This window comes from Barbus barbus (genome assembly GCF_936440315.1).
Source record: "Barbus barbus genome assembly, chromosome: 1".
Lineage (NCBI taxonomy): Eukaryota > Metazoa > Chordata > Actinopteri > Cypriniformes > Cyprinidae > Barbus > Barbus barbus.
The window spans coordinates 5,695,116-5,706,217 of NC_136729.1; the positions used below are offsets into that span (position 1 = coordinate 5,695,116).

An 11,102-nucleotide genomic window follows, 5' to 3' on the forward strand; every position below is an offset into this window, starting at 1 on the left:
CAGTCCACTCCTTGTGAAGCTCTCCCAAGTGTTTGAAAAAATTCTGTTCCTTTTAAAAAATATTCAAAATAATATGTTTTGTCCATTTTCGTGGACGACATATGTAACCCATCTTCGTATTTCAGTCATTTTCTCAGCAATAAAACTCTCTTAAGTATTTCCTAAAATTCTGTTCTGGGTAAATAATCTTTTCCTAGAACTGCATTACAGATTGGCTACATAAGACACAGGTTGGGAAACAGTGGCATAGGTTACTTAAGGTTTACCATTAAATCAGAAAATGTGCTGCCAAAAATCAAGTGTACCTGTTGAATAGACTTATTCATAACAGCACTTTTAGTTACCTCTTCCATTTAACGACAATAATCAAAGATTAATTGACAACCAAAAATTGCGAACTTTTGCCCGATGGACTTTTGTCAAATTTTCTGCTCCTATTGGACACAAATCATCTCCTATGAGGCAGAAATGTTTAAATACGACACCAGTTCTAACGTTCAAGCAGAGGGAAACATGGTCAGAATGCATGGCCAGAGCAGAGGAGAGGAGAGACTGTGAGTCACTTTGTCCAAACTGAGGCGCTAGTCAGTGCCATAGAGCACTAGTACAACATGCAGTACACAGGGAGGAGCTTTCAACACCTTTCAGACTACTGTGGGGTGACACAGGCATGAATGCTACAAACAGACTTTGTGGTACCCGAGGGCCTCCTTGGAAATTGGCTGTTTCTTCTATCGCAAATTTTTCCATCTTGATAGCAAAGATGACGAGAGATGAGTTAATGTGTGAAAGAGTATGTAATGTTTGGTTCTGGCTCAAAAAGCGTTACCTTCTCGGCATCCGCTCAAAGCCTAATCCCTCGCGCTCGACACCTACCTAGGATCCTTCCTTAACAACAAAAAAGCAGTTCAGAAATATTACATCTTCATCTTCTCTCATCATAAACACACACACCTGCAGCAGTTGTGCAATAAAAGTCCAATTCTGCCTTTATGAGCTTCCTCCTGCTCATGAACATCTTCAGCTGGACCAGACCCACGTGAGGTCACAGAGGCCATGACATCATCAGCATGAGCTTAGTCCAAAGAAGCAAACCAGGGTCATGGCAACCTGGGGACCACAGTTGTGATGGATGCCTGTGTTTGTGTGTTTGAAGATCACCTAGTAACCATTTGGTGATGTTGAGAACCACCAGGTGACCATGCCCAGGATGCATCTGAGATGACATCTGACAATAAACTGAATGTTATTTTATTAGCTGCATCCATAACAGCCCAGATGAAAACTGCCCTGTTAAAAAATAATATTTATAAAATACATTTATTTCATACTTAATATAGTTCTGTCATGACAACTCTCGGAGGGATTGGCATGGTAATGTACATGACAATGTTAATGTATTTGGTCTTGGCGGAATAGATCTGCTACGCTCCTGCTGTTTCTGCAGCAGAGCAAGTACAGAGACTTGCTACTGCCAATGCATCCACAACATGCTGCTGTGAGCATGTAAGAAATGCTGCTGCTGCAAATATAACCCCCATATAGCATACATGAATCACCCCGTAGCAGATCTATACAGGTGGAGCTGGGGAAGGTGGAGGGTTTCTGAAGCACACTGCAACTGATACAGCAAGCACTAGTCATATATTTAAATGTTGAGCACTGTGCTCATTGGCTACCGATACAAGAGAGAACCAATCAGCTGTGCCTAAGATGATGTCATTATGCCAGATTTAGTTAGATCTATCAGACTGCGCCATCTAGAGTTTCATGTTAGAACTTTGTATTTCAAATCTATCAACGTATTTACTGACATATCACTTGAGACTTACTGATATAAAAATTATAATTAAACTTTATTTGGAGTACTACTTGTGCACAATGCACATTTCTAAATATTAAGCCTAAAATGTCTTTTAATGTCATTTCTGATGAAGAATGCATGACCTTTGAATAATATCAGTCTTTAAATGCAAGATATTTAAAGTATACCTGAAGTATACTTGTAATAGTTCCACTTTAGCACAATCAAATATAGTTAAGTATATCTTTAGTTGGATTTTAGAACTGTATTACTAGTTGTTCCAATTTAGCAGACTTTAAGTATACTAGTTCAGTATACCAACAGTACAATTGCAGAGTATTTTATTAAGTACATAAACATGTAAATGTACTTGTATTATACTTAGCATGAAATAAATGTATTTCAAATACAGTACATTTTAGTATATTTATTTTCCCTTGGGTGATTACAATGCCCTGCATCATATTTGCTGAATAAAATCCAACACTTGTTTCTTACTAATTTTGGGGTGCTGTTTCCATAAATAGGGCCTGTAATGCTCTGTGGCATTTTTTAGCATTTTAGCAATTTTGATTTTGATAAATATTGGTAAGGTAAAGGAGTCTTGTAATGACTATTAATCACCAAAAATCTGTGTGGTAATATGCCACAAAGATTACTATCTTCCTTTGAGCAGTTACAACTATTTGTTCAGTTCTTAGCCGATTTTCACATATATGAACGATTCTGAAGGTGGTAAATTAATGATTCTTACATTTATGCCTAATCCAGATTGAAAAATTAGAATTATGGCCAGTGACAGAGGAAAATGCGAATATGCCAGATGTATTCTGTTACATCTGTGGGTGTTTTACTATAAAAAGTAACAGAAAATGACAGTTTTTGTGTGTGTGTGTGTGTGTGTGTGTTGGGGGGGGGGGGGGTATTTATTTCTAAACTTGTGTTTACGTAAACTTCTTTGACATTTAATGAAGTCTTTGAACATATTTTTACACTCCTTTGCAGATTCTAAATTAACTTATACATTTTCAATACATCTTTTTGTCATTAAAACATTTGGCATTTTACTGCTTTTGTTATTTTGAATAACTGGATTAAAGCAGATACATAGGCCTACTATATATACACAATTCTTTTATTTTCGGGGAAAAACTGGACATGATGGAAAGTTTTATACTTTTTAACTCAGCATCATGAAATTAGGGGTTTTTCAAAATATAGGGCTGCTATCTTTAATTGGCAACTCATGTTATCCATATTTGTTCTGCATGCTGTCAACGTTATGCTTTTTCTTGCTCTCCAGCTCTCTTCCCCACCTCTCTTAGTCATCCCAGGATGTGTCAGAATTTCTATAGTTTTTCAAGGTCATGCCCAGTGGAGCGGAGAATGGCAATCACCGGAGAGAAAGAGCAAATGGTGCCAAGCCACGGCTTTTTCCTCTGCACACCCCCTAACCAGCCTGCCCCCACCCCAGAAACACACCTCAGGTAGGGGGTAAACCACTCCTCACACCCATCCCCGTGATATGCAAGGGGGTATAAATGAAGGTGCGAAAGAGGAGAGAGAACAATTCAGTGGGCGATCGAACAACTCAGATGGATCCCATGGCGAGACATGGTGTGATGATGATCTTCGTGGCCTCTTTGGTGTGGATGAAATGTTCAGCAGCACCAATGCAGTGCCACTTCAGCTCTCAAGGTGAGGCCAGGTGTCCCGTCTCATGATATTTACTCTAAATCAGTTTTATTTGGAGTGCACTTGTTGATCAGGCACTCTCATGACTTGATCTTCAGTGTTTTCGATGTCTCTCTTCACAGCTCTGTGCGAGTATGATGGGAAGCAGTACTCTATGGGAGAGAGCTGGATGGAGCAGGGCTGTGTGCAGTGCACCTGTCTGCACCCCGTGGGAGTGGGATGCTGCGAAATGTAAGAGTCGTAAAATCTTGCATTAATTTCTCTGTTGGATAATAAATAAAAGAACCTAATGAATGAGAATACTGAGATTTTTCTGTTTTATTTTGGTGCACTGAAACCGAAATTACACTCTTGAAAATAAAGGTTTTGATGGTTCCATGAAGGACCTTTAAGAAACCATAGAACCTTTCCATTGCACAAAGGTATAGTTATAATGTAAAAAGCTTCTTAAGATTATTAAAATGTTTATTATAAATGGTTCCTTTAAGAACTGTTCACTGAAAGTTCTTAAATTCTTCTATGGCGTTGCTGTGAAAACCCTTATTTTGGAGAATGTACTTGTTGCTACACAGTTCATTTTAATTTATGTTTAAATCAATCGCTCAATTACAGTGTGCATCGGCCTGTGGACTTTCCTCCCTGGTGTGAAGTTCGGGTTGAATCTCTGACCTGCCAGGTCACACTGGTCATGACCTCTGATCCCCGCCTGCCCTGCATTCCTGGAGAAGAGAACAATGTTGATCCAAGACATGGAGCACTCAACATGAAACTAGAAGGTTAGCATGGAGGAAGACTTCAAGCCACAATTCACCTGCCTGTCAGTCACTGTTACGTGAGATGCAGGATTACTTCTATAGCACTTGTATTCTCAAAGCATAACCATTACCATTTAAGTTCTACATTTAAAGGCAAAGAGGATGTGGATTGACATGTATAGCATGTAGGGAAGGAAAGCATTCTTTTGAGTTATGCGTTTGAACAATGTACTGGAGAGACAGATCGGAAGTTTTATATTTGTATGTTGTGCATTGTGTATATTAATTTGTGCTTATTCTACCATGCTATTATCACATAACATTAAATATTAGCGCTTTATGGCCTGTTATTGTCTCTTTTACAGCTCTTTGCCTCAATAGCCAAGATATTTTTAGGCTCTGAGAGCAAAATTATAAGGGAATTCCCTGTTAAATAGTTTCAACAACAAAAAAATTCTTGAGACAAGCAATATTTTGATTTGATAATAAATTTGTTGTTATATGTAACTGTTTGTCTCATATTTAAATTTTCTCTAATAAATATGTTTGGAAAAATAATCTCATTCTTTTAATTTCTAAAGAAAATTACAATAGTACAGTGGTTCTCAGGCGCCTCAGTGAACTTTCAAGGTGGCAAAAGGATGACTTAAAAGTATTCAAATTACCAAATGATCATTACAAACTAATGAATGATTGTAACTAATTTAAAATGCTAATAAACACAAAATCAAGATGTAAGCTGAAAACTTTTCCCCCCTTTGTACCTATTGTTTTTATTTAAGAAACTACAGTTCTTAAAACAGCGAGAATCAATTATGGTTTATAAATGTATAAGTCTATCATAAATATACTATAAACCTATATATTTATTAATCTATCGACTCATAATTTCCAATTAATAAAAAAGTTTTAATACAAGTAGCTTTGTCAGAATTACAGCAGAAATACAGGACATATTGTAGTTCATACAGGTGGGACAACCGTTTCAGAAATCAAGCCTCTCAATAACGGTTTTATTCAGTTACGGTTTGCATATACAGAAATGGTACAAAATAGCTTGTATTAGAGAATTGAAATACAATAGAAACCATTTGTCATTATAGTTTGGAGCATATGAATGAAATATAGACAATAAATACAGAAATCTTTACATTACAGGAGGTAAAGCAGTCAACGCTGAAATGTGAAGTAGCTTAAAGTTGGGGGAAGTCGTGGCCTAGTGGTTAGAGAGTCGGACTCGTAATCGAAAGGTTGCGGGTTCGAGTCCCCGGCCGGCAGGGATTGTAGGTGGGGGGAGTGAATGTCCAGCGCTCTCTCCACCCTCAATACCACGACTGAGGTGCCCTTGAGCAAGGCGCCCAGGCGCCGCAGCATGGCTGCCCACTGCTCCGGGTGTGTGTTCACGGTGTGTGTGTGCATTTGTTCACTACTCACTGCTGTGTGTGTGCACTTGGATGGGTTAAACGCAGAGCACCAATTTCGAGTATGGGTCACCATACTTGACAATACGTCACGACTTTACTTAAAGAATTGTCAACTCATTGCACAGCAAAAGATAAAAACCAATAAAACAACTCAAAATATAAGACCTTTGAATTTAAAATAGACTGCTAACAAGACATCTCACAACAATAACTCGTTAGTTTATAATCTTCCTGCACAAACACCAACACAACTCAAATGTTGATGCTGTTTGTCCCTGTGAACTGTGAAACATATGAAGCTAGCGTTGGATTTGTGGGAAGCACTTTGATCGGAAGGTCCCAACTGAAGGTGTCCACATCTACATGCTCTGCCCCCGTCCATACTGTGACTTCTGACTGATTCTGCAGAACCACTGGTGCTTCCACTGGCTCCCGGGCTGTTACAAACTCAAAATGCAGACGCCATCTTAACGTCACTGGGGAAGAGAATAAAATCATTGAATGAGACTGTTGCCTTATCAGTGTTCATTTATTTCTTTGACTCACATATATTTTGATAACAGAGTAAAAACTTCAGGTTCAAGCTGAACCGGGAATAAACCAATAAGTCAAACAAAAGCTACATTATTCAACTTTCAGCATACAACATCTTATGAGTGCAGGATTTCTAACCTATATCTGTGGTGAATCCTGGTGTGACATTGAGGGGTACAGGGAGAGAGAAATGGCTGGATGCTGTGTGCAAGCAGGACTCTAGATGCCGGCCATGACCAGTGACACTGACAGCCTGGCTGGGACGTCTCTGGTACTGCTCTTGGACCTCCTCCTCACTTTGTAGACTTACTGAATACTATGCAGATATAAATACACATCAACATTCCAGGAGCACTTCACGAAACATTTACATTCTCAAAGGTTTGGGGTCAATATTTATTTTAAATCAATTATTTTATTCAGCAAAGATGCATGAAATTGATCAAAAGTGACAGTAAAGTTGACTTTTGCAGTAAAGACCTTTTATTTGAATTTTATTTCAAATAAATGCTGTTCTTTTGAAGTTAAAATAACCAAAGAATTCTGAAAAAAAGCATCACAGTTTTCACAAAAATATTAAGCAGTGTTCTGCTTTCTGTTTTCAAAATTAATTAATATTAAAAAACATGTTTCCAGCATAGAATGATTTCTGAAGGATTATGTGACACTGAAGACTGAAGTAATGGAGTAAAAAAATCATACTGTCCCCAAACGTTTGACCGGTACTGTATACCACACCTGTAAACATGGAATATCCCCTTCTGAGAATGTGAAGGTGCCAATAATATCTTCCCCGAGCCTGTAAACAGTCTTAAAGATGCAGAACTTAGCCACCTTTCCCCGCACGTTTGTGATGTTGAACATATCTGTGAAGGAAATGCATGCACTCATCACCACATTCACAATTGACACAGAATTCAAATCTAAGCAGAGGACCACAACGTAAGAGGTAGATGAAAGACAAACACGCATTCTTTCAAAGACACAAGCCTTCACACATTCACTCACGCACATGGGCATCGACGTGAGGTGGTGATCATCAGCATGTCCAGAGCTCTTTCTAGCGGTCTTGTATCTCTCCTGCTTCCTTCCTCCTCCTCCAGGAAGGGGTTTGAGGGAGCCACTTCCTCATCTTGGGGAAACGGTGGCTCTGGCATGCCTGCAAAAGAATATTTTCTTACAATGTGGAGACACTCTATTCATGGGCATATTTGTGTTCATGTATTGAACAACCAAGTATTCACACATTTTCAAAAAATATCACACATTTCTTTAAGTGTTAAAATAAAAAGAGCATGTGGTAAATGATTAATGCATCTCTAATGCAGCTTGCTGAAAATTAGCCTCTGCTTTGCATGGACAAGACTAAAAGGGAGAAAGGAGACCATTTGTGCAACCTACCATGAAGCACTAAAACTCTGAAAGGGACGCGCAGTAACTTGATAGGTGAGTTGACTCGCTGGCAGCCAATCGTGAGCTTGTACACGTACTTCACTGCCTGACCCCGGAAACTGGGTGGACCATCAGTGGGCACAACCTCACTATAGGAATCTGAATGAGGAGAAAACATTATTTACTGGTACTCTAAGCTGAAAAAACGTGGCAGAGATTTGTTTTACATGTAGCGGTCTCCTGTAGTTCAGAATGACATTAACCAGGCATGATGTGCAATTACATGACTGAACAGCTGAACTTTGGCCAGCTGACTGTTGGTTTTGAGCCATGAACCAGTTTTTAGCAGCATATCAACATTATCTGGGACATGAGGAATTAGTTTTTCTGAACTGATTAAGGGGTTCACTTCTTATTACTGATGTTGTGAGGGCATAAATAATGTAAACAATTCAAGTGCTTATCAAAAGAAAATGTAATGGGTCATTTAGACCAAAAGTTAAACATGACTGAAACTGTGTCTGGTTTATTTTAAGCTTCTTACAGGTCTTGCTCTCTCCAGGATCCAAGCGAAGGTCACAGAACAAGATCTTAGGTGGCGTGTCCAGCACACACTGCCCTCGTTCACCTGGATCAATGAAGAAACAGGGAAATCATGTAATCTCTCCTCTAAATCCCTGCTCTAAAATCAAGAGGTTTCCAGTGAATAAATCTGAGACTATAGAAAGCTGGATAAATGAACAAAGCTGAAATGAACATCTAATCCTTATCACAAGCACACTTTCTGATAGACTAAAACTATTTGGCTTTTACTGTGACAAGAAAGGCACAATTCAACAAAAAAATAATGGAGAGATTATAAAAGTTGACAAGTTCCCAGCATACAGTGCCAACAGGACATCTGTGAGCAGTTGAAATCATTACAACTGCTTGATCTTCACGTGCTTTGTCAGCCATCATCAACGGTTTCTTGAAATTTATAGGGTTTCTGACTCAAGTGACTCTGCATTTTCCCCAATTAACAATGTTTGTGAGTTTGGCAGATTGTATTTGCTTATTACTCTGCCCGGCATGTTTTTACCTACTTTGTGGTAAAGTACAGTAATTCATGCTGGATAACCTTTGATATATTTTTGAATATTAGAATTAGAATAAGTAAAGTTATTTTAATATTGCATAATTGTGTTTTTTTTTTTGCATAAGGTAAGTACAGCATCCTCATCAGTAGAACTATTTCCAGTTTCCACAACATGAACATTTGCTTTTAGTACAGTATTTTCTCAAACTTCCAAAATTTTGAATAGTTCCTTTTCTGAATTTGCTCACTGTTCTGTTCTGCTTCTAAAAATACCCACTGCAACATGTGACATTTGACTGCACTGACACAAAATGTGAACTGAATTGAGCTGGATGATGACACTGAATTGAACTTGTTCTCAACTGACTCAAATTTTGCAATGTTGACAGTTACTGAGTCAACATTGAACTAATTCAAGCTGAATAACATTACCATTGCCTTCAGTAGAGCTGCTTATCACTGAACTGAACTTGATTCATTATTGATTAATAATGGATGAATATCGATTGATGAATGTTACATTTAATTAATTTATTAAATTGAACTGAAACAGCACTGAACTGACTGGAGCTGCTACAGCTGCTTTATAGCAGAATTTAGTATTGAGGGAATTTATTTGAAGCAGTTTGCTTAATTGATACTGCCCCCCCCCCCCCCCCCCCCCTTTAATACTGTGAATTTGAAACAGTTTTGAATAATACTGTACTTTGAAACAATCTCTGTTGTGTAAAGTGGTATATATAAATAAAGGTGACTTGACATACAAACCACACAATTTTAAATATGGCTGTTATACAAAAACTGACCTTTATTCGATTTGCTTTATATTTGATGTAACGTAAGTTAACTAGTCTGGTATTAGTTGCTCATTTTTCACCTCTGCTTGGTATCAGTACGGTGTCGCTCTCAGCTTGGACGTCCTGCTTGGTGCCCTGAGCGGGTAGAGCCACACGGCTCTCGCTGGCATGGAACTGGCAGTGGATCTGAGCACTGGCCCAGGCCAACATCTCACTGTGGAAGGTGAACAGACTCAATCACAACTGACAGCACATACGAATATATGTCAAAAAGGGACCCAGTTACAGTGTTCTTTACCTGCTGGCAGATGTAGACAGATGTGACATAGGGTTTGTGAAGGTTATAAGACACTCTAAAACCTCCCCGGCCAAAAACACAGGCCCTCGTGCCATTGATGCCACCACCTCAATCATCTGAGAAAAACAGAAAGGTTATATGCAAGGTACTTATTTAATGATGATTTTTAAAATGTATATTAGAACAAGCCTATGATGTTTTCTGGCCTCCCAGCTTGTACAAGTTGGTTTATTGGTTTTAGAGGGGTTTCTAAACTAGGAGACCAGTTAAGACCAGCAAACCAGCGTAGACTGGTTTAAGATTAGGTCATGCACTCTGGAGAATATCTTAGTTTTGAGAGATTTACATTTCATCTTATGCTTATTCTTTTAAGCAGAGGCACATGTACTGAAACAAGCCTTTCCTAATTATTCTGCCTCTGACAGGAAAATATGTGCAAAGCTTATTTATATTTAAAGAGCTGGCGTCGTGCAGCTTGACACAACGACGATTGTTTACTTTACATAACTAGCAGGAAGTGCTAACATTCTTTTATTTGTTCCCTTTACGATACCTCGCAGATGTGTCTTTTATTTCTTCCCGTCGATTTTTTTTTACGTCGTATTCCTAACCACAGAAGTTAAAAGAAAAGTGTAGCCGGCGACGCTCCAGCTACCTAAAAACAAAACAACCGGAGACTTGTCTTGGCCATTATAAGGTTTCCCTGAGTTTCTCCGAAACGTTGTTCAGGCTACATTCATAAACACAAACGCAAATGCTGCCATGACATGAACTAGACTTTAGAAAAAAATCTTCGTTATGCATATTATTTTGATTTACTCAGTAAAACATGTCATGAGAAAGTATAGAACGTAAAATCTGTTTTCTTAACTCCGGTATAGCGATGTCCGAGTCGTGAACGAATGATTCTTATGAGTCAATTCGTTTCAATGAATCAGTTCAAGATGTTCACTGTTTGAACGATTTGTTCGCCAATCAGTCAAAAAAACAACAACAACAACCGATCAGAAGCCGCCAGTAAACATTTATGAATAAATAGATCGAAAATTACAACTCAAAAAGAAAGTTTAGATAACCAAATTTGCATTTACATTAAGAGATACTTAAATTTATTTATAATTTTTGGCAGAAAATAATATTTCTCCCATTTTCGCAAAAATACCATCGTTTAAACCAACGACTAACAAAGGTTTTTAAAATGTTAATTGAAAAACATAATAAACAGCGATATGTGTTTTACTTGAACATTTAGACTAGAATACGTAATATACCGGGTAAACAACATAATGATTATTTAAACTGAACTGCTCAAAAGAACCGATTCG

At 38.2% G+C, this 11,102-nt stretch overlaps 2 protein-coding genes across 3 annotated transcripts; one reads left to right on the forward strand and one right to left on the reverse strand.

Moving 5' to 3' along the window:
* Positions 1–3,345: 3,345 nt before the first annotated feature.
* Positions 3,346–4,280, forward strand: LOC306877551 (prostate-associated microseminoprotein-like; the record flags this gene model as incomplete). The annotated part of the gene is made up of 3 exons (XM_079429382.1): positions 3,346–3,502; positions 3,622–3,730; positions 4,112–4,280. The coding sequence occupies 3 exons, from the start codon at positions 3,346–3,348 to the stop codon at positions 4,278–4,280; spliced, it is 435 nt and encodes a 144-aa protein (XP_079285508.1).
* Positions 4,281–5,145: 865 nt separating this feature from the next.
* LOC306869363 (RAB6A-GEF complex partner protein 2-like) lies at positions 5,146–11,078 on the reverse strand. Of its 2 annotated transcripts, none has more exons than XM_079416111.1 (9): positions 10,331–11,078; positions 9,778–9,893; positions 9,560–9,693; positions 8,149–8,232; positions 7,614–7,763; positions 7,225–7,371; positions 6,951–7,078; positions 6,351–6,528; positions 5,146–6,154 (listed from the first exon to the last, which is right to left on the reverse strand). In XM_079416111.1, exons 2-9 carry the CDS (start codon positions 9,891–9,893, stop codon positions 5,931–5,933), a joined length of 1,161 nt encoding a protein of 386 aa, XP_079272237.1. In that variant the 5' UTR covers positions 10,331–11,078; the 3' UTR covers positions 5,146–5,930. The 2 variants fall into 2 exon arrangements, with proteins under 2 accessions (XP_079272237.1, XP_079272238.1); XM_079416112.1 differs by having other exon boundaries at positions 10,649–10,689.
* Positions 11,079–11,102: the final 24 nt, after the last annotated feature.